The following is a 24,170-nucleotide window of genomic DNA, read 5'->3' as shown; positions in this document are numbered from 1 at the left end:
TTTGCTTTACTTTAGTTTTATATATAAGAAAAGAAACTGTGTGGATTTATCCATGTTAATGTGTCTTTCAGATTGGCCTGATATGTTGTACCAACCACTGTTGATACATGAAAGCTCACTATAATTAATTAATTTCTCTAGCATCTTTGTGAGCCAGAGAAGTACCAGGAAGGTCTGTTTACTGAATATTCCAGATGGGCCCACGTGATTCACACTGTGTGCACGATGATCCAGGTGTAGGTCCATCAAAGAGTAGAAATGAGATGAGCTCACCCTTGAGCTCCTCTGTTCCTCGTTTCTTCGAGGAAATTGTGCCAGGCCAAGTCCTGTATTAAATATGACTCAATTTTATATTCATCCCCCACAATAAAGAATTCTATTTTCTTTCAGATACAAGTGCCTCTGTGATGCAGGCTGGGTTGGCATCAACTGTGAAGTGGACAAAAATGAATGTGTTTCTAACCCATGCCAAAATGGAGGAACTTGTGACAATCTGGTGAATGGATACAGGTGCACCTGCAAGAAGGGCTTCAAAGGTGAAACAGAAGTGCATGTTTCTGTCTCCCTCTGTGCCTTTCTGTTGTTGCACATGGCTCGACTCCTTTCTTCCTTTCCATTTCCTTTTTCCTCTTCATTCATACAGCAAACATCAATTGAGCACTTAGTATTTTTAAGGCACTTCGGGAATAAAAACATAAATGTAGATATAAATTCTACTTTCAGCCTAGCATAGAGGTGAGCAATTGAAACAGTACTGTTTAAGGTGAGCCAGTAGGATTCCACTACAACTTTGGACAGGTGTTCTAGTTGTCAGCTTCTAGGTGCAGGTTTGATTCTATGATAATTCAAAAGGGATATCGGTAGTAGAATGAAAATATTGTTTTACTGTAATTATGATAGCAATAATATCCTGGAAGAATCCATGTGTTCAAAACCCTTCCAACAAATTCTCTTTCACATTGAGATATTCTTAGATACATAGTCACCTATGGCCTTCTGGAAAAATGCAGAATAGTGGGTATTGTGTAAAATCATTTTTTGAGTTGTCATCAATTTTCTCTTAGACACTCACGAGAGAGAAATCTCTAGTTAAATCATGGATATTTGCACTCCTCCATCCACTTAGTCATTGATTTTCCTACTCAAAAATTGTGCCAGGCCACCATGATACAATAATATGTTTCAGAGGCACTTTATCTGATTACTTAAAATTTTTCTGAGATCGTTTCATCAATTTGATATATTATATTACATTAAAGGAACTTGCAGATTTAAAAGCACTTTTATTTCTTTGTATCATTGAGACTTGCTGATTAATGAACAAAATAAAATCAAAACATAAATCCACAGCTGTACAGCTGTTGAGGAGCAGAGTACAACTTGAACCCAGACCTCTGTCCTCCCAGACCATCATTTTCTTTTTTATAGTGCTATAGTTCTTCTATTTTAGGGCTCTGTGCCAGGACCTAGTGAAGGTGCAAAGGTGTGTAATATTTGGGTACTATCCTATGCCCATTGATGCTTCTTTGCTTTTCACTTTTTCATAGTGGGAGTAGGTTTCATGTCTTGGATCAGGGCAGAACAGCTTTGTGACTTCAGGAAGTACTACCACATCAGTGGTCGAGAGTGTGGATATGAAAGAATGGGCATAAATCAGAGGCTTTGATTAATGTATTCACAAATGTTATTCCTTGATAATTTGTACTCCCTTTTGAAGCCCTGCCCATATACTTTGTACAGAAAGAGCTTATATTTAGATACAGCAGCAGATTATTACTCTTAATAAACTTCTTGGTCCATTATTGAGAAATAACTTGTATTTGAAGGTGCATTAGACTTTCAGCCTATTAGAATATACTGTTCTTCCATTCATCTTTTTGACTGGTTAAGCACGGTCTTTGACCGACTGATTGTATGTCAGGGATTTGTCACTGAAATGAATGAACAGGTGTTCCAGAGGCCTGAAGAAATTAATGCAATGTCTGAGGTGTTTAATTTTTATCACTGAGAGGATTGCTTAGTAATAGAGGTAATGAGGAGGCTAACAGAGAGGTTCACTGTGTTTGGTTTTTCTGCTTTTCTTCTGTCTACAGGCTTAAACTGTCAGGTGAATATTGATGAATGTGCTTCAAATCCGTGTCTGAACCAAGGAACCTGCTTTGATGACATAAGTGGCTATACTTGCCACTGTGTGCTGCCATACACAGGTGAGACCTGCAGGTGCAGGGACCAGAGGAGATGCTTGGTCTTGCCTTGTCATGCCAAACCTCTGAGTTTCAGAGACAGGGTCTGTGTGTCAGTGATGCTGTTTCAAGGAATCACTCCCTGGTCACCCTTCTTGCCCTCACTGACTGGATTTTGAGCTCCGAGAAAACACTGTGACCTCCCTAGATGCAAGTGGTGAGGAAACTCATTTGCCTTCTTTGTACTTTAGGGTTTGAAATTTTTTTTTTTAATTGTATATTATAGGCTGGAATAGATGCATAGCTGATGGTTTAGTCCATCATTTGAATGGACCCATTGTCTCCTTGGCCTGCCCTCTTAGTCTTAGTTTCAGTTACACAACAACTGCCACTTATTGGTAATTTACTATGTGCTGTACACTTTATGTACTTTGGGTTATTTAATCTAGTGCTCACAATAATTCTACAAAGTAGGAGTTCCTATTGGCATTTTATACATGGAAGCTAAAGCAAAGAAAAGTTATTTGCTGAAGGTCACATAGGTGAGTGGTAGATCTGGGATTTGCCCCTAAATCTCTCTGAATCTAAAGCTTGTCCTCTTAACTGCCATTCTTCTCCTCACATTCAGTGCCACTATGTCTCATTCAGAAAGGTATTGCCCCTTGGATGGCGATCACACACAAAGAAGACATGGGTGTGACTTCATTTCATATCAGGTGTATTTGTTTCAGGTGGTATTTTAGGTGTGTGCTTGGATGTTTCTTCTTTGTTTTCTCCTGCCTCATTACTGCCATCTTGTGAGTGATTGTATTTGTGTGGCTCGCTTACCTCCTTGTCATCCATTTTCTTCATCCATGGGGAACAAAAAAGAAACCTGGATGATGGCCTTGCATGTTTCTTTCTTGCATGCAGGTGGGACCGTGGCTGAATTCTTACTCTCCTGGAATCTTGGGCTATTAATAGCAGCTGTTAATAGTAATGCTAAGCTGTTTAGAGTGGCGGAGTGGCCAAAAGCATGACTCTGTTACCTGAAAGACTTGATACTACATTGTTACCTTTGTCCCTCTTTAGAAGAAATGTTCATGTAGGGAATGTACATTTAGCCAGCCTGGTTGATATAGTCAAAGCTATTGGAGATACCTAGCCATTCCCAAACAAGCACAATCTAAATAATGTCATTCCACAGTGACAGTGCTGATCACTTTTGTTGGTAGTGAGAAGACCATCTCACTTAAATCCATGAAGACTGAGAATTGATGGCTGTGGGGAGATATAGGCAGGTGTCACCATGCTCGGTCACATCATAGGCTTATCTGAGCATGACTTAGGTGTACAGCTCATCTTGAAAATACTTATTTTGTCTTCATACTACTCAGATACTATAAGAATATTTGGACTATATGCTAGCTATTGGTTTTTCTTCAGATAAGGATCCCCAAAAAAGAATTTACTACATGTGAACTTTGACAAATTATATTAGACTTAAAGCTTCTGCAGATTAAAAACCTGAGTGTGGCTAAGGGTTCTAAGTGTCATTGAGTTTGGCTGTCACGAAGGGAACTAAGCAACATTGCCTTCCCTGTGAGCCACTGTTCTGACCAGACACATTAAAAACTGGTTGGAGATACCAGTGAAAATTTGTGGTAATTTTTTTTCTTTCCGAATACAAAGTTTTCTGATAAAATTTAAAATTGAGTTAGTTGTAACTTGACTTTAAAAACCTCATCTTCCTTTTAATAAAAGCATTCTTTAAATTTTTTTTTTTTTCTGGAAGCTTATATTCAGTATACTAAGGCAGGAAATATCAGTGGGCAGATATCAACGGCATGTTGTTGATATTGGTATAAGGAGGCAATCAGAATTACTTCACTGTTTCCCACCTCTAATGGCTTTCTGATCAACCCCATCGCCTTCTGGAGCAGGCAGTTGTGAGGAGTAGGAGGCTGTATTGTTGCTTCTTCCTTGCTCACATGAAGGAGGATCTATGTGGCTGAGCTTCTGAGTATCCCTGAATCTTAGCTATGGAGATGCAGAAACTATCGCCCCATCATTGATGCAAGTGTCCAAATCCATGTAACAGCTCATGATAATAACATGAAGATGACAGCAGCCCAGTGGTTGTTGACCCTATGTGCCAGGCTCTGTGCTAATAAGGACTCTGTAAGCATTTTTTTCAATTAATTCTCAAAATGCCTCTAAGAGTTACATATCATCCTAATTCCCATTTTACTTTTGTGGAAGGCTCAGAGAAGAATATTAACTTGCCTGAGGTCACACAGTAGTCAAGTTAGAGCCAGGACTCTCCAAGGACCATAGGTCTCTCAGATTCCAAAGCTCTTAACCAATACTTTAGACTTGAATTCGGAGAGCATCTTTTGGTATAGAATTTGGGGAAATTTCAGTTCCCTTGGCTAGTTCTCCATGATAAACTTTGTCATTTGCTTTACAGGCAAGAACTGTCAGACTGTATTGGCCCCCTGTTCCCCAAACCCTTGTGAGAATGCTGCTGTTTGCAAAGAGGCACCAAATTTTGAGAGTTACACCTGCCTGTGTGCTCCTGGCTGGCAAGGTAAAAACGTGGGAGTGGAGAAACCAAGAGCTTTAAACAAAGTGGTCAGGTCATCAGATGACATGGAAGACCCTGGTCTTCTGAGGCCTGCCTGTCTTTGTTAAAAACACCGTCCTTGTACAGGAGCTGCTAACTGGAATGACTTAGAAAGCCTTTCCATTTTTCACGTCTTTGGGGCCCCCTAGTGGCTGGAAGACTCCAACCTCAGTCTGAAACCATGATGTTCTATAGGGAATTTTAGCCCCTGGGTAGCAACTTGCCAGGATAGAGAAGGCTTAAGGGGCTTCCCAAAGCAGGAGACCAACCAGAATATCCTTGGAGTAGCCCCATCCACCCAGCTGAAGCTCAGGCCCCACATAAATTTTTGGGAATCAGCTTCCGAAGACTGGACCATTCATTGCCCCTATGTTTGCAGGTCAGCGGTGTACAGTTGACATTGATGAGTGTGTCTCCAGGCCCTGCATGAACCACGGTCTCTGCCATAACACCCAGGGCAGCTACATGTGCGAGTGTCCTCCAGGCTTCAGTGGCATGGACTGTGAGGAGGACATTGATGACTGCCTTGCCAGTAAGTATGCCAGCCCCCAGAGGAAGAGGAAAGCACACAGGGAGCAGAGAAGAGCTCAGTGGAGGCAGCTGCCTCTCAGTGCTGAGACTGGCCATCCCAATAGTTTATTACGTGTCTTTAATATTAGTATTTTAAAAATCTTCTTTTTGAAGCGAGTGGCTTTAGGAGTTGAGGCAATGGAATCTCTTTTAAGCATTCCCTGACTGATTTTGTACACTGACAAAGTGGGGACAACGCTATGATAGCTCTTTTTTTTTTTCAAACATAAAATCCACTGCCAATATTTTAAATGTACAATTCAGTAAGTTTTGACATATGACAACTGAAAGCATCACTCAAGATAATGAGCATATCTATCCACCTAAAAGTATTCTCATCTCTTTTGTAATTTAACCCTCCTTTCCACTTCCCTGTCCCACGCAACAAGGGATCTACCTCTCTCATTATAGATTTGTTTACAACTTTTACAATTTTATATAAATGGAATAATATAATGCAAACTTTTTTAGGGAGAGGGAATATGACTTTCATTCAGCATGTTATTTGAGGATTTTCCATGTTGTGTGTATTAATAGTTCATTCTGTTTTATTGCTAAGTAGTGTTCCATTGTTTAGAAATGTTACAATTCACTAGTAGGACATTTGGCTTTTTTACAGTTTGGGGGTATTATAGATAAAGCTGCTGTGAATGAGTCTGTGTGGACATGTGATTTCATTTCTCTTGAGTAAATATCTAGGAGTGGAATAGGTGAATTATGGGATAGGTATATGTTTAACATTTTACAAAATTGCCAAAATGTTTTCCAAGGTGGTTGTATCATTTTCATTCCCACAAGCATCGTATGAGAGTTCCAGTTGAACTGCATCCTTAGGAACACTTGGTATGATTACTCATTTTTAATTTTAGGCATTCTAGTGGGTGTATATGGTATTTCACAGTGGTTTTAACTTGAATTTCCCTATTTATCAATAATGTTGAACATCTTTTCACATGCTTATTGGCCAGTTGTATATCTTACTTGGTGTGGTGTCTATTCAAATCTTCTGCCCATTTCAAAAATTGGATTGTTTGTCATATTATTGAGTTGAAAGAATTCTTTATAGTCTAGATACAAATTCTTTGTCAGATATTGGCTTTACAACTATTTTCTCCCAACCTATAGCTTCTGTTTTGATTTTCTTTTGCAGAAGAGTTTAATTATTTTTTTCCCTCCCCAAAGCCCTAGTATATAGTTGTATATTCTAGTTGTAAGTCCTTCGAGTTCTTCTATGTGAGTGGCTGCCACAGCATGGCTCCTGACAGATGAGTAGTGTGGTTCCATGCCCAGGATCTGAACCCAGGCTGCCGAAGCAGAGCGAGCCAAACTTTAACCTCTAGGCCATCACGACTGGCTCCAGAAGAGTTTAATTTGGGTGAAATTTAATATACCTATGATTTTCTTTTATAGTTTATGCTTCTTGTATCTTATTCAACAGATTTTTGCCTAACTCAAGGTCATGGAGGTTTATCTCCTTTAATTTCTTCTGAAAGTTTTATATTTTTAGCACTGACCTTTAGGTCCACAACTATTTTGAATTAATTTTTACATATAGCCTGAGTTTTAAAGGTTTTAAAGGGTAATTTTGTGTTGTAATTTTGGTTAAACTCACTTATTATTAATTCTATATTAGCTTCTAGTTTAGTTTAGATTTCTAGGATTTTTCACAGAGATAATCATGTTGTCTCTAAATAAATGAAACCACTACGCCTTTTATTTCTTTTTAAATCTGTATGAATTTTATTTATTTTTCTTGCATTATTACACTGCCTAAGACCTTTAGTAAATGGAGAATAGAAGTGGTGAGAGAAAGCCAATCTTGCCTTGTTCTTGATTCTAGAGGGGAAGCATGTAGTCTTTTACCATTAAGTATGATGGTACCTATAGGATTTTTGGTAGATGACTTCTATCAAATTGAGAAATTTACCATGTACTCCTGGTTTGCTGAGAGTTTTTTTTTTCTTTTTATAATGAATGAATGTTGATTTTTTTTCAAATGATTTTTCTGTATCTGTTGAGATGGTAATACCAGTTTTTTTGGTCTTGTATAAGTGAATTATGTTAATTGATTTTCAAATGTTAAGCTAACCTTAAATTCCTGGGATAAATTCTACTTGGTAATGATGTATTATTTCTCTTATATATTGTTGGATGTGATTTCCTAAAATTTTGTTAAGAATTTTTGTATCTGTGTTCATGAGGGATATTGTTATTATTGGTATTATTTGGTATTGGTAATTGGTATTATTTCTACTAAACATCTAGGCCTGAAATTTTCTTTCTGGGATGGTTTTTAACTATAAATTTAATTCCTTTAATAGATTATAGTGTTATTCAGGGTATCTATTTCTTTTTTATTGAGCTTTGGTGATTTATATGTTTCAAGGAATGATCTTTATCTAAGTTGTCGGAATTATTGGCATAGAGTCATTTATAATATTCCCTTCTTGCACTTCTAATGTCTATAAGATCTGTGGTGATTTCCATTCTCTCATTTCAAATATTGGTAATTTGTGTTTTCTTTTTTTCTGATTGCTCTGGGTTGAGGGTTATTGATTTTAGTTATGTTTTTTTAGCAAACCCATTTTTAGTTTCATAGTTTTTCTCTATTGTTTTACTGTTTTCTATTTCATTGATTTCTAATCTTTATTTTTTTCATTGCTTACTTTGGGTTTAGTTTGCTGTTCTTTTTCTAGTTTCTTAAGATGGAAGCTTAGATCATTAATTTTCTTTCTACTTTTCTAACGTAAGCATTTAATGCTATATATTTTTCGTCAAAACACTGCTTTAGTTGTATTTCACAAATTTTATGTCATGTTTTTTCATTCAGCTCAAAATACTTTCTATTTTGATTTGTTCTTTGACTCATAGATTATTTAGAAGTGTGTTCTTTAGTTTCCAAATATGTTTTGTTGCTGATTCCTTCCAGATAGCTTCTAGTTTAATTTTAATTTAATTCCATTGTGATCAGAGAACATACTTTGCCTGAGTTAAATTATTTTAAATTATTAAAGCATGTTACGTCTTATGGCCCAGTGTATGGTCTGTTTTGGTAAATGTTCCATGTGCACTTGAAAAAAATGTATATTTTGCTGTTTTTTGGTGGAGTGTTCTATAAATGTTATTAATTCAAATTAGTTAACAGTATTTTTAGGTCTTCTGTACCCTCCCTGATTTTCTGTCTACTTATTCTGTCAATTATTGACAGAGGGATATTGAAATCTCCCACTATCATTGCGTATTTGTTTCTCCTTGCGATTCTATCAGCTTTTGCTTAGTGTAATTTGAAACTCTGATATTAAGTACACAAACATTTAAGATTGTTATGTCCTCTTGAAGAATTGAGTTCTTTGTCATAAAGTGACCTTCTTACCCCTTGTAATATCCCTAGCTCTGAAGTCTACTTTGCCTGATGTTAATATAGCTATTCTAGCTTTCTTTTGATTATTGTTAGGGTATGTATTTTTTCCATCCTTTTACTTTTGGCCCATCTGTGTCTTTAAAGTAGGTTTCTTGTAGAGAGCATATATTGGGTCTTGCTTTTTTTCTCTGATATGACAATGTCTGTCTTCTAAGTGAGGTGTTTTTACCATTTAAAGTTAATGTGATTTTTGATGTGACAGAGTTCAGTATTTACTATCTTGCTATTTACTTTATCTTTGTTCTATTTCCATTTCCCTCTTTTTTAGCCTTCTTTTGGAATAATTGAGTGTTTTTTTATGATTACTTTTATTTTTTCACTGGCATGTTAGCTATATCTTTTATGTATGTGTGATTGTTGGGTTTGCAGTATGCAACTTTAACTCATTAAAATTGACCTTCAGTTGTACTACTTTATATAGCAGATAAGAGCCTTACAACAGGATGCTTGCCTTTACACTCCTCCTGCCTTCTGTTCTATTGTTGTCACATAATGTATGTATCATAAACCTCCCAAAATATTATTTTTGCTTTGAATGGTCAATTAATTTTTCAAGAAATTTAAAAAATAATTTAAAAGTCTTTATATTTATCTATATATTTATAGTTCCTGGTGTTTTTTGTTCTTTTAGTGTAGGTCTACATTTCCATCAGGTATCATTTTCCTTCTGTCTGAAGAAATTCCTTTAATATTTCTTGTAGTGCTTATCTCCTAGTGATTAATTCTTTCTGCTTTTATATGTCTGAAAAGGTTTTTATTTTGCCTTAGTTTTCAAAGATATTTTCATAGGGAGTAGAATTCTAAGTTAACTTTTAAAGTGCTCTCCAGCATTTTAAAATCATCTTTCTATTGTTTTCTACCCTGCATTATTTCTGAAGAGAATCTGCTATAATTCTTGTATTTGTTTCTCTCTCCTATGGCCACATTTAAGATATTCTCTTTCCACTGATTTTTAGCAGTTTGGTTATATGCCCCATATAGTGTTCTTCATGTTTCTTCTGTCTGGGGTTCATTGACCTTTTTAGATATATGGGTCCAAATTTGGAAAATATTCAACCATTATTTGGAAAATATTCAACCACTATTTTTTCAAAACCTTTTTGCCCCCCTTTATAACTTTCATTATACATTTTTTATATTGCTTGAAGTTGTCCCTCTATTCACCAATGCTCTGTTTTACTTATTTTTTGGAGTTTTTTCTGTCAGTGTTTCATTTTAGATTATTTTATTATTTGAAGATATTTTGCTATATTTTCAAGGTCACTAATCATTTCCTCTATATTGTTTTGTTTGTTGTTAATCCCATCCAGTACATTTTTTCCTCTCAGATATTGTATTTTTATCTCTAGAAGTTTGATTTGAGTCTTCCTTATAACTTTATCTCTCTCTCCTTGTCATGTTCGTACTTTCTTCTCCTTCTTTAATATATGGAGTATATTTATCATAGTTGTTTTATTGTCCCCACACTAATTTTACCATGTGGGAAATTCCTGGGTCTGTTTCTATTGATAATTTTTTTCTTCATCATGACGTGTATTTTCTGCTTCTTTGTCTACCTGGTAATTTTTGATTGGATGCTAGATTAAAAAAAAAAATCTTTGAAGTGTGTGTGTTTTTTTTTTTTTTTTTTTGGTGAGGAAGATTGGCCCTGAGCTAACATCTGTGCCCATCTTCTTTTTTTTTTTGTGAGGAAGATCAGCCCTGAGCTAACATCCATGCCAATCCCCCTCTTTTTGCTGAGGAAGACTGGCCCTGGGCTAACATCTGTGCCTATCTTCCTCCACTTTATATGGGATGCCGCCACAGCGTGGCTTGACAAGCAGTGCATTGGTGCGTGCCCGGGATCCAACCCCGGACCACCAGCAGCGGAGCATGCGCACTTAACCGCTATGCCATGGGGCGGCCCTCTTCCTTTTTTTTTTATGTGGAAGGCTGCCACAGCATGGCTTGATGAGCAGTGCATAGGTCCGCTGGGATCTGAACCCACGAACCCTGGGCCGTCGAAGCGGAGCATGCCACTATGCCTCCAGGCCGGCCCCTGAAGTTTTTTTAAGCTTTGTTTAGGGATTATTTGGAAACAGTTTGATCCTTTTGAGTCTTTTCTTCAAGATTTGTTAGGTGGGTCCAGAATAGCTTTTAGTCCAGGGCTAAAATGGCTCACTACTGAGACAGCACTCTCTGAGGGTCTACTCAGTGCCACACATGTCAGGAGGTCTTTTCATTCTGGCTGGCATGCATGAGCATGAGCTAGTCTCAGCCTAGCATAAACTCTAGGGATTGTTCTGCCTACTTCTTTCTGGTGGTTCTTTCCCCAGCTTCATAGTTTCATCATATGCCTGTGATGTACTCAGTACTTACCAGTACTCAGTTACTTGTGTGGTGATTAAAGCATTAAACTTTAAATGAAGTTATCACAATGCATTAAGAATAATGGCACCTTAATTCACAGCATATATAATTTCACATCATCATCCGAACGGACCAAACTAGGTCCTGGCAGTGCCAAGAGAAATAAAACCCAGTCATTACATTCATGAAACTCATAGTCTGTTAGGAAAGAAAGACATGTAGACAAATAATGTCAACATTGTGTGACAAATAGGGAAAAAAATATGTCCAAGGTACAATTGATGGAGAAATTTAAGGGAGTGGGATCAAACTATTTGGATTCCTTTCCCACATTAGTTAGTGTATCAGTCAAAATTTTCAGTATTTTAAAATTTTTCCTATTTGAAGTAGGACTAGCAATATTGACAATTAGTTTAAAATAATTCAGTAAATTATGGTGAGTTTCATGAAAGATGGAAATTACAGTAGCTAGGTACTGTGTACAAGAAGGGATAATATGATTTTTACCATTGGTCCAGTGGAGATTGCAGATGAGCTTTAGAATGAAATGAGCCTAATACATGAATAGGTACATTAAATATCTATCTTATAAATTAGAGGATACATTACCCACCTGGTGTTTCGTTTTCTTTTTATGTTTATGACCTGTCTTTGTAATTATATTTTAAGGTCCTTAAGAGCAGGAGCTACATCGTTTTTCTTGTTCTGATTTGTATGCCATCTGTATTGCAGAGGACCATCCACAATAGTAGCTCAAAATTTGTTGATTAGTTGCTATAAGTGTAAAGTCTTCTAAGATTGAGCTATGTGATATTTAAAATGAAAAAAAAACAAAAACAACTTTGTTTCCCAATTCTACCTAAATCTAAAACAAAAAAACCGAGAAAGGGAGGGAAAAGAAAAGAAAGAAAGATGGATCAGCACAGGGGGCTGATATGTATTCTATCCTACCCCACCCACTCTACCACCACATATACCTTTTGAAAATCTTTACTGGTATTTCAGTTTCTGTGTGTTGGGGGCACATATTTGACTTGCAAACGTTTAGGGGACCAATGCAAGTTTTATGACTCTTAATTTTGCAAAACTGTTAGTGGTTTATGTAAAGTTCATTTCAATTATCAAACAGGTTAAGAATCTCAGGTGAGTGTTATTCCATTCATTTTCATAAATAGAGGATTCAGTGCAAAATAGAAAGAAAAGTACAAGTACAGAAAAGTCAGAATTGTTGCTATTCTTAGCGTGACTCTGTTCTGGTCACTCACCTTTATGAGTCTAAGATTAAACTGATGCAACTTTTCAGAGCTCTAATTCTTGTGTGTAATGGCTTAGATCCTTGCCAGAATGGAGGTTCCTGTGTAGATGGAGTGAATGCTTTCTCCTGCCTATGCCTTCCCGGCTTCATTGGGGATAAGTGTCAGACAGACATGAATGAGTGTCTGAGTGAACCCTGTAAGAATGGAGGGACCTGTTCCGACTATGTCAACAGTTACACTTGCAAGTGCCAGGCAGGATTTGATGGAGTCCACTGTGAGAACAACATCGACGAGTGCACTGAGAGGTAAGCAACCCATGCACTCAGGCGCCAGTGTCTTATGGAAAAAGGGAGAAAGGGGAGGAAACTACAGAGCACAATACTGGGATTGTGGGGCAGGGATAAGGCATCCACTTGGGTCCCATTCCACAATCATCTCCTGTTGCTCCGTGCCTGATTCCTTGTAGACATGTAGTCAGCAGGTCAAAGCTTGGAGGTTGAAAAGCTTAGTGGGATGGATCATCATTTATTTCTTGCTTACGGAACAGAAAGAGCTGTAATTCTGTTCCCTTCTTCTCTTTGTCTCTTGTTCATTTCAGTTGACAATTTAAAAATTCCTATTTCTTTGCAGATTTGTCATCACTCTTTAAGTAATTTCTGAGAGGTTTGTTTCTTTTTTTTTCTGTTTCTCTTTCATAAAGAAATCGAGAGTCAAGAGCTTTTTATTTAGCACATTTCTTATAAATTAAATTGACTTTGAAATATGATACATGGAAAACTATAGAAGGAATGAGTAAAACCTGGAAACCTTCACTTTCTTTAGGAATCTCTAATAAGCTCACCCTTTGAACTACTCCTCTAAGCTTTTTTTTTGTGGAAAGGAATCTGGGACTCTGGATAATTGGCACCCAGTCTAGTTTGGAAAAAGGTAAAATTGACTGGATGTAGGAGTTTGGGGTGCTCAGGAGTATTTGCCTCTGTAACATCTTAAATTCCAAGAACCCTACTTTTTTAAGGAGCTGGTCAGAGGAACCAGATTACATAGCTGATGTTGCTCTCCCTGTTTGCTTCTTAGCTCTTGTTTCAATGGTGGCACATGTGTCGATGGGATTAACTCCTTCTCTTGCTTGTGCCCTGTGGGCTTCACTGGTTCCTTCTGCCTCCATGAGATCAATGAATGCAACTCTCATCCCTGCCTGAATGAAGGAATATGTGTTGATGGCCTGGGTACCTACCGCTGTACCTGCCCCTTGGGCTACACTGGGAAAAACTGTCAGGTAATTAAATTCCATCCCATTCACTCAGCTCCCTCAGAGTAGCTGAGTATTACACCTATTCCTTTTGTAGGCAGAATAAGCCCCTCCTAAAAGAAAAAACTCTGGGTCTCAGGGATGCCGCTGAATAAGTCTGGGTAACTTCTTAATAGCTGGTAGGTTCCAAAATGGTGACACTGGCAAGATTATACGGATAACAATCAAAGAACAATCAAGAGAAAATCTTCAAAGTTCAGATACAACATCTAAGAAGATAATAATTATCATGTCTTACAATGTTGTAACATTCTAAAAACCTAGCTATTCACATATCTTTTAAATTCAAATATGTAAATATACATTTTCATAGACTCTTAGGATGGAAGGGCCCCTTTGAGCCAATTAGTCTAGCCTTTCATTTCATGGAAGAAGAAACTGAGTCCCAGAGGGACAAAGGTTTACATACCAAACAGCGTTGTGTTTAATTCTATGATACTTTACCTCTTAAACAATGCTAGAATATAGAATAACAGAACTCCAAAGAATTTAGGAATAAATGGCCAAATTTAACCAGCCTTAAGGGTGCACTCCAGTAAGGCTTATCGCTGTATTGGATATGCACATGACCACCTCTGCATGTTAGACAGCTTGTTGCTGATTCTGAGGATCAGGAGGACATTCTTCATGGGGCTCCTGCTTATTCTCAGTGTGAGATTGCAAGTGCAAGCACTCTCCCCTTCCCCCTGGCCCCTTCTTTCACAGTCTGTATGGTAAGTGTGACCTTCATCTCTGCAGGGGCCAAGCCACCACATATGAGTTATGGAGAAAGTGCTAGTCTTGCTTGCACTCTCTGCTTCATGTTTTTCATAAGCCTGATTTTTCTTCCCTCCAAATAAGTTCTTTGATAGTTTGTAAGTTTATTAACAGGCTTTAAGTCCTTTTACTCATATTCACCACAGACAGATTTGATCAAGAGCCAGGTGGATTCCTCACACGGGATTAGCATGGGAGTTATAGGCCTGTCTGACAGCTTGAACTCTTATTTTTTAGCCCTTCAGGGTGGCCAGATATCTAGACATAATCATGATACAGAGAATAACTTAACCTACTGGGCTGCCTTAAAGTCTTACACCTCTCTGTAAGAACTTTTTAAATAGCAGAGCCAAGAGGAATTAGACTATATGAAATGATTAGATTACTTGGGAACACTGGATCTAGTTTAAGGCTTGGGTGAGAGGTGTTTTTTTTTTGATTAATTAGTGTGCTTTCCTTTAATTTCTTAGAATGCCGTGTAATCCGCTTTCTTCGTTTCTGGATTTGAATGTTGATGTATGTGTATGCCTCTGTTTCAGACCCTGGTGAACCTTTGTAATCGGTCTCCATGTAAAAACCAAGGTACTTGCATTCAGGAAAAAGCAGAGTCCCGGTGCCTGTGTCCGTCTGGATGGACTGGTGCTTACTGTGACGTGCCCAACGTCTCCTGTGAGGTGGCGGCTGACCGCAGAGGTGAGCTCTGCCCCTTGAAGGGTCATTCCCTGAAGTACTGACTGACCAGTGGCATTTGAGGGCAGAAATTGCTGTTGTGGGGTAAGAGGGAAGGGAGGACAGTAGTGGATGGACAAGGCCCTGGAGAAAGGGTCTGAGACAGAAGATGAAAGGGCAGAGGACAGGTTTAGAGATTCCAAAAAGAAATGTATTTGAAATGAAACGAAGGCATATTTTACTTCCAGAGCTTGTTTATTTTCAATACAAATCTGGTGCTGAGAGTCATGAACTAGATAAGAATAAAATTTGATTTGTCAACGGGCTTTGATTACTTTGTGCATTAGTTGGTCTGAACCTGATGTGTTGTGTGCCGTTCTGTGATGTTTCTTCCTCCACTGGGTTTCCAGGGGTGCCCGTTGACCGCTTGTGCCAGCACTCAGGTATCTGTATCAGTGCCGGCAACTCACATCACTGCCAGTGCCCCCTGGGCTACAGTGGGAGCTACTGTGAGGAGCAGCTCAATGAGTGCTCGTCCAATCCCTGCCAGCATGGAGCCACCTGCAGTGACTTCATTGGCGGATATAGATGTGAGGTAAGTAAGAGTGAGCAGAGGTCAGAGACCTCCAGAAGATGTTGCAACTATTGTGAACACTAGCATATTGAATTTAGCTGCTTATGTCTTATTTTTACAATTTACAGATTTTTTTTACCAATCACCATTACAGTGTTTACTAATCACTGTTTCTTTCAGTCCTGTACAATAAATTTTTTAGAGGTATGGAACCATCACACTTCCACACGGTTGCCTCCAGGATTCAACATTCACTACCAGAGTGCATTTCACAGGCCCATCCAGACCAGTGGCCCCTGGTACTTCCCTGAATAGCAGCTGAGATAGGAGAAGCCACTTTGAGGAGTGTCCCTTTGACCCATGTCATCTTTGTATACAGTCATTGATCAATAGTTCTCTCAATAATGTTGCTCAGTCTGTCCCGTGTAGCATCATACTAAGTGTTACATATGTATATTTGGGGAAGTGTGTGTCTTTTAAGGGGTATATCACTATCTTCTTAATGTCTGGGCTGATAATAGTTAGAGCAAGATGTTAACAAAACACCATGTCAAGAGACATGAATTTGATACCAGTTCAAGTCACCAAGCAACACTGAGAAAAGCTTTGCCTCTCTACTTCTCATGAATGAGCTAAAGATGGCCTCTGTATTTTGGCCCCTAGGTTATTTATTTCTTCGCAGCAGGCTAGGACCTGTTAACTCAGAAGCCACTGACACAAAACTCAAATTTTTACACATCCAATTATTTTAAACATAGCCCTAATAAGCAGATTTTTAGCCATTTAGAGCCTACCTGCTTTGTATATTCTGCAAAACTGTACCCAATATCTGCTAGCCATAGATAAGATAAGCCCCAGGACATAAAGACCCTAAGCCACTGCTGCCTTTCAGAGCTCCCTGACCCAGAGACTCTGGCCTGGGTGAGACTCTGCTGAGTGACATCACCAAACATGTAAGCCCCCTCTCTGCTACTCCCTTCCCTTGGAGTTCACTTGCCTTCCTCTCCTTACCCTCCTTCCCTACTCCAGGCGATCTCATGTTGTGAGACACTTCTCCCACTTGCAAACCTGTCAAAGCATTGCTCAAATAAAGCTGCCTCATGGTCAATATCTTCTTCTTTGATCGACCTTGAAATTCCTCGAACCCCTACATCTATCACAGCCAGCTGGCCTACCTCCCCCTGCCCTTACCCTTATCTCAACCAGTTTCTCACTCATGCATGTAGTTTCCTGAATCTGGAGATCAGTAAATGCAGTGTCTTTATGACGATCCACACATACCATTTGACTGAGTCATAGGGTCTTCATCACATACAAAAGAATGCATATTTTAAAAGATAGGAAAACTTGCACACGGGAACAGAAATTTTGCCCAGGGGTCACACCTGAAATGTCCTCAGAATGTTTAGTCCTTGCCTTCCCTTTAAAGTGGCTTTTTCAGCTGGAAGAGGTAAGTGCCAGCGAGCTGCAAGGTGCCCCTGCATAAGATGATGAGTAGGGTGTGTGGTGATGCCAGAGAAGCACACAAGAGCTGGGTGGGGGTGCAGAAGGGTCCCAGCAACATTCCAGATATCATTTGTTCTCATGGTCTGTTTCCAACAATGCTCCAATATTTCTTGTCCTCTTTGTTTGCTCCTGACAGTGTGTCCCAGGATATCAGGGTGTCAATTGTGAGTATGAAGTGGATGAGTGCCAGAATCAGCCATGCCAGAATGGAGGCACCTGTATCGACCTTGTGAACCATTTCAAGTGCTCCTGCCCACCAGGCACTCGGGGTATGAGATCAGCCTCAGCTGTCCTCCCTCCGGGGCATTCTCTAAGTTATAAATCCATTTTTAGTGTTGAGGGGGTTTTAAAAAATCAAGCATTTAGTTCTGAATCCTGGTAATTCAAGCCATTTTATTCTCTCATCTCTTGCCTAACTCTGATGTTCTGACTCACGTTCTCAGTTCTGTCTGGTTGTTGTTGACATATTATGTTCCATGAAACACAGAATGTGGAAATGATAAAATGTTGCAACAAAATTTGCCTGGTCAGCAAGATTTCTTGGTGCTTCAAGCGAAAACCACTCAGTGGCCTCTTGAATAAATAATTCACATTTACCAGCTTATATATATTTTTTTAACTTGCCAAGTCTTGCCTCCATAGGTGGGGGAATGAATGAAATGAAAACATTTGCCTATTTTCATAAGCCCAGGGGAGGAGACTAAGGGCCTAAGGCTGTAACTAAGAATTGCAGTAAGGCTGAGTGAGATGCAACCTGAGACTGCGAATGGTAGAGCCATCGTTCTGCTATGGGCATTGTTCCTGCCTCCAAACAATCTCCTGGAAAGAGCTTGGAGTATTGTTTCTTAGAAGAGATGTAGTCATATTGGTACCTGCTCTGAGCAGCCTGTGAAAAAAATGTAAGAGGCCATCTACAGTGGTGGAAAATTCATTCTCAGTGTCAAAGAGAGTAGAATGTCATGGAAGTAGTTATACTGTCTTAGACCTTTGTGTAAGTGAATTTTGAGAATTTACCTTACTTGAGTTCAGAGTTTGGCTAAAGTAAAATAGAAGAGTACCCCACTGGTAGGCTAGTTATTGAGCAATGAGGTTAAAGGGGAAGAGAAAACTGAAGAGAAACAGTCTTTAAATATTTCAAGATTAGTCCCGTGAAAAGGAGAGTTGTTCTCTGCTCTAGAAATCAATAGTTGAAAGAGAACTAGAAGTCAATTTCAATTCATTATTAGTTTGTTCCTTTGAATAATTGTACTGTTTAGGACAAGCTACAATTCTGAGGTAGCAAATTAAACCTCAAATCTCAGTGGCTTGACACAACGTTTTTTTGTTGTTGTTACCCAAAGTCTGAGTGTGTTGGACTACCTTTCTCTCTGTTTTAGAAATGTGGTTTGAAGCACTTGGCCTCCAAGGCCTCCACAGCAGGGGAAGAGAGACAGACTTGTAGGCTCATGCAGCACCTTTCACTTCCTCTGTCTAGAAGTGACACCCATCACTATTGCTCATAGTATGTTGGCCAGAATTAGTAAAATGGTCTCAACCTGACTCCAAGGGCAACTGGGAAATGTGGGAGAGCACATGGATATTCATTGAACACTAAAATCTCTGCCATCCCATAAACTTTTTATTGATTAGAGATGTCAATCCTAGAATGGACCATTTCATAAGGCAACAAAATTACTCTCTTCTAACCACATGTTAAAGATGGTTTAAACAATAGTTTTGCTATTATTATTGACAATCTTTTTCTTTTAGCACTTTGAATATGCTTTTTGACCTCCATGTTTTTTTTTGTTTTTGTGAGGAAGATTAGCCCTGAGCTAACATCCAATGCCAATCCTCCTTTTTTTGCTGAGGAAGATTGGCCCTGGGCTAACATCTGTGCCCATCTTCCTCTACTGTATATGGGACGCCGCCACAGCATGCCTTGACAAACAGCGCATCGGTGCACGCCTGGGGTCCGAACCTGCAAACCCTGGGCCGTCAAAGTGGAGCATGTGCACTTATCCACTTCGCCCCTGGGCCAGCCCCCTCCATGTTTTTTTTTAAATGAGAAATCAGCTGTTAACCTAATTGACGATCCCTTGCACGTGATAAGTTGCTTCTCTCTTGGTATTTTCAAAATTCTCTCTTTGTCTTTTGACAGTTTGTTTATGATATGTGTAGGTGTGGATCTCTTTGAGTTTATCATACTTAGGATTCATTGAGTTGTTATACTATGTATGCTTGGTTAGGTATGTAGAGTGCTATTTATTTCTCCTGGCTTGACTTCTCTGGCCATTGGTGAACATTCCAGGAGACTCTCAAGTCCTGTAACCTCAAGGTGAGAGTTACCACAATGATATGTTTTTATTCCTATACTCCTGAGCTTTGGATCTTGGTCTGGAGACGCCTCCAGTTCCCAGGTCAAGGGCTAACTGTAACAGCTCTGCCTTCCCTCCTACTTTGCTTCAGGCTGAGATTGAGCTCATTCTCACTTGATAGATCTGTCTATTACTGCTGATTCCATATTGATGGGAGGATAGGCATCTATGTTCATTTTACTAGCAGTCTCTAAATACCAAATATTCTATGAGAGTGGGAGCACATACTGGTTTTGTTTATTTTTAGTTTCTTGTTTTTTATTTAGTTTGTAAATAGGTAATATATGCATGTGGTCCAGAATTTTACACACACACACAGAGAAAAAGCATACAGTGAAAAGTCTCCTTCCCATCCCCCTTCTCCCATACCTAGTTCTCTCTCCCAGAGCAAGTAACCACCACTTTTTTTTGTTTTTTTGTGTATGTTTCTAGAGTTTTTTTTAAATGTATCCTTCAGAATTTCTTTATGTGTATAGAAGCCAAATACAGAGATTATTTTATTTACTCCAATTCTTACTGTGAAGATAGAATATTAGACACGGTCTTTTGCACTTGATTTTTTTTTTACTTAATTGGAGACATTTTCATATCAAAATATAGAACTTCCTTAATTTTTTTTACCCTGCAGAATTCCCTTTTATGAGCCTACCATATTTTATTTAACCAATGCCCTGGTGATAGAAATTTAGGTAGTCTTGCATGTATATAAGTGTATTTGTAGAATAAATTTTCAGAAATGGAATTGCTGGATTAGAGAATATATGCATTTGTAATTTTGACTGATATTTCTGAATTGCAATGTATTAGCATACTGGCTTCTCAATGTGAATGAACATATTTTCATTTAAGAGTCATTTGGTTTTCCTTTTTCTGCGGTTTCTCTCTTTATCTCTGTATCCTTTCTTTTCATTACATTGTTCTTAATATTTTACACAGATTAGCTGTCTATAATACAAAATGTAAATATATTCCCAATATATATTTTTTTGCTTTTTGCTTTTCTTTATGGTGATTTTTTAAATGCAGAGCTTTTTATTTTTAATCAGGTTGAATTTATCAGTCTTTTTAATGGCTTCTGGATTTTGAATCCTAGTCAGCCACTCCTTCTACACTCTAAGATTATAAGGGAAATGTCCCATATTTTCTTCAAGTATTAGAATACTGGAGCACTTTTTCCAGATGGCTACTGATTTGTCCCAACACAATTTACTGAATATTTGATCTTTGATACAATAATTCGAAATGGCCCTTTTATCAAATTCTAAATTCCCATGTGTATTTGGGTGTTTTTCTGGACTTTCTTTTTTGTTCTATTAATTTATCATTACCACTCTGTTTTAATTTTTTTGTGTGTGTGTGTGAGGAAGATCAGCCCTGAGCTAACATCCATGCTAATCCTCCTCTTTTTGCTGAGGAAGACCAGCTCTGAGCTAACATCTATTGCCAATCCTCCTCGTTTTTTTCCCCAAAGCCCCAGTAGATAGTTGTATGTCATAGTTGCACATCCTTCTAGTTGCTGTATGTGGGACGCGGCCTCAGCATGGCCAGAGAAGCGGTGCGTCGGTGCGCGCCCGGGATCCGAACCTGGGCCGCCAGTAGCGGAGCACGCGCACTTAATCGCTAAGCCACCGGGCCGGCCCACTCTGTTTTAATTATTATGGATCTTCTTTTTTCAGGGTTTTCCAGGCTATGATTATAGTTTATTTTTCCATACAATTTTAGAATTGGATTGTCTGTTAAAAACATCCTGTTGGCATTTTTTTGTTGGGGTCACATTAAATTGATAAATTTGTGTAGAGAAAACTGACATCTTTCTGATGAGGAGTCTTCCTAACCAAATCATAGTGTCTTTTCATTTATTCAAGTCTCCTTTTGTGCCTTTCAGGACTCTTTTAAAGTTTTCATATAGGTGTAGTACATTTCTTGTTAAGATTATTCCTATTTTATCTTTTGCTATTGCTATTGAAAATGAGGCCTTTTCTTACATTTTTCTTTTTCTTTTTTAATAGTCTTGCTTATATTAGTGTATGTTACAAATGCAAGTGGTAGGACTACAGAACCGTTTTCCTTTCTTTTGTAATTTTTTGAATTAATCATAGAATCATTTCTAGAATAGTCATTGATTTCTTTAGTTTCTTTCTCAAAACTGTTTACAGATATTCATACTAGTACATTAAATGAGTTCTGTTTTAAATGGAATAATCTTTGAGCTCTCAGCAGGATATTTTCCCTCTTTTTTTTTTAAAATAAGAAACTAGTGGGCCAGCCACAGTGGCTTATTGGTTAGGTTTGGTGCACTCCGCTTCGGTGGCCCAGGTTTGGTTCCTGGGCGCGGACCTACACCACTCATCTATCAGTGGCCATGCTGTGATGGCAGCTCACATACAAAATAGAGGAAGATTGGCAATAGATGTTAGCTCAAGGCGAATCTTCCTCATCCAAAAAAAAGAAAGAAAAGAAACTAGTGCACTTACACTATTTTACAGAAAAAAATCAGTGGGTATAAAACTTAGAAAAATACATCAGTCAAATTTAATTCCAATTCTTATCAATATTTTTACATATTTGTAATCTGTGATTTCTTGCTATATTGTCTTTTGAACTGTTTTTATATTTTGAATTCAAATGGATAAATTAATGAAAAATTGCTGAGTCTCTCTTGAGGTCCAGTGTTTTGTCTCTCGGGTGGGACAAACAATACTAGCTAATCCATAGGAGAAGGCTTCATTGGTTGTTTGGGTGAGTCCATGTGAAGCCCTAAGCATACCCTTTCCTTTGCCTTACTGGTCGCCAAGAAGATGGCAACTGTTATGGATCAAGAGTGTGCTTTGCCCTGCCCGACCCAAAAGGTCCCACTACAGACTGAGGAGTATAACTTGATTAATTGTGAAAGTGCCAACAAGGATGGCTCTCCCTGCTGGAAAGCAGTGTTCCAAGGGTTGTCATAATTCTCTCTCTTTCCTCGTTTTCCTCCAGGCCTGCTTTGTGAAGAGAACATTGATGACTGTGCTGGGGGTCCCCACTGCCTTCATGGTGGTCAGTGTGTGGATAGGATTGGAGGCTACAGTTGTCGCTGCTTGCCTGGCTTTGCTGGAGAGCGGTGTGAGGGGGACATCAACGAGTGCCTTTCCAGCCCCTGCAGCTCTGAGGGCAGCCTGGACTGCATACAGCTCACCAATGACTACCTCTGTGTCTGCCGCAGTGCCTTCACCGGTGAGCCTCTCCAGCCCCTGGGCCACTCTGCCTCCGAGGGGGCTTTTAGTGAGGAGATGGGCCCTGTATACACGTCCCAGACCGAAGTGAAGCTTTTCTTATTTGTGAAAAACTAGACCACCCTTATTCAAGGGCCCAAGCTTTTCTTGGATCTGTGCTCCATGGATATTATAATCAATCTCTATCTTTTCTTTTTCCTGAGAGACGCTTTCTTTTGTTATACATTGATTATATCATACTGGAGCAAAAATATAGAGAAAAGAAATAGAATGTTGGGAGTAGTTGAGCAAAACAACATGTTTTATACACAATAACATGTTTTACCACAATAACGTGGTAAAACACACATAACATAAAGTTTACCATCTTCACTATTTTTAAGTGTATGGTTCAGTGGTATTAAGTACATTCACAGTGTTGTGCTACTGTCACCGAGAATTCTGTCCACAGAACTCTTTTCATCTGAGCAAAATAACATCTTGTTTTTAGGAACCTTATATCTAACTCTGCCTCCCTGGCATGTAATGACTTGAGTTACTGGGTAGCCCCTACCACTGTGACCTTCTTTCCACCTCTGGGACCCAGAGAGTCTTAGGATCTTCTAGCACACTTAACAGGAATAGGTCCAAATTAGGATGTGTGTAACCAAAAATCAGTTGATGAGGGTATGGACGGAAAGGCTACAGTGGTCACAAGTATGACCTGCACAGCTAAGACTTGGCCATGCTCCCTCAGTCTTTTCTCAAGCTTCTTTTTTTTTTTCATCACAGACCATAAAGATGACCAAGTCCTGCTTCAGAATAGGGGCTTTATCATAGGCACTTACTAGTTACTTCTGGAGAAGGGCAGGTTGGTGACTTTTTGAGACTAAAATAGTTGTTTGTATCTAAATGTGACAGTATCATCTGAGACTCAAATTAGAAATCTGTCTTGAATTTCTGGGCTCATTCCAAATCTTATACTATAGTAGTTTTCCTTGGGAGTAAGATAACAGGCTGCAGTAGTCTGCTAATAATTTGCCAAGTTGGACTCTGCTATATTCTGAACCCATCTCTAGAATTCCTTCCTTCCAATTTTAAAGATATGTTACCTTTAAGAACTTTGAGATTTCTAAAGAGTGGGAGGGATTTTGCAATATGGAAGATGTCTGGCTGCAATATCAAAAGAGAAACAATCCATTATGAACATCATACCTATTGAGGCAGTGCTGGACAGAAAGAGTATGAACAATCTGTCTACAGCCTCATATTAGCCATGATGTGTTTGGGAAGCCAGGGAAATAAAGCTGGCTTCTGGTCCTTTCATTGCCTCTGAGGCTTCCTTTATCTGGCAACACTGACAAGCACTTAGCAAGAAAGGGGGAACACGTGAAGGAAGGAATGGAGACCACCTTGAAGTAGGA

General features: G+C 38.7%; 1 protein-coding gene across 1 annotated transcript in view; it reads left to right on the top strand.

Moving 5' to 3' along the window:
• Positions 1–24,170, top strand: part of NOTCH2 (notch receptor 2) — a 155,458-nt gene that overhangs the window by 114,370 nt on the left and 16,918 nt on the right. The window contains exons 14-23 of the mRNA XM_058538926.1: positions 391–536; positions 2,094–2,207; positions 4,633–4,752; positions 5,168–5,320; positions 12,461–12,689; positions 13,459–13,660; positions 14,989–15,142; positions 15,529–15,713; positions 17,335–17,467; positions 22,532–22,768. Coding sequence (XP_058394909.1) covers positions 391–536; positions 2,094–2,207; positions 4,633–4,752; positions 5,168–5,320; positions 12,461–12,689; positions 13,459–13,660; positions 14,989–15,142; positions 15,529–15,713; positions 17,335–17,467; positions 22,532–22,768 — 1,673 coding nt within the window. The remainder of the gene's footprint in view (positions 1–390; positions 537–2,093; positions 2,208–4,632; positions 4,753–5,167; positions 5,321–12,460; positions 12,690–13,458; positions 13,661–14,988; positions 15,143–15,528; positions 15,714–17,334; positions 17,468–22,531; positions 22,769–24,170) is intronic.

This window comes from Diceros bicornis, chromosome 4 (assembly GCF_020826845.1).
Source record: "Diceros bicornis minor isolate mBicDic1 chromosome 4, mDicBic1.mat.cur, whole genome shotgun sequence".
In the NCBI taxonomy this organism is placed as follows: domain Eukaryota; kingdom Metazoa; phylum Chordata; class Mammalia; order Perissodactyla; family Rhinocerotidae; genus Diceros; species Diceros bicornis.
This window is presented reverse-complemented; position numbering and strand designations above follow the sequence as displayed.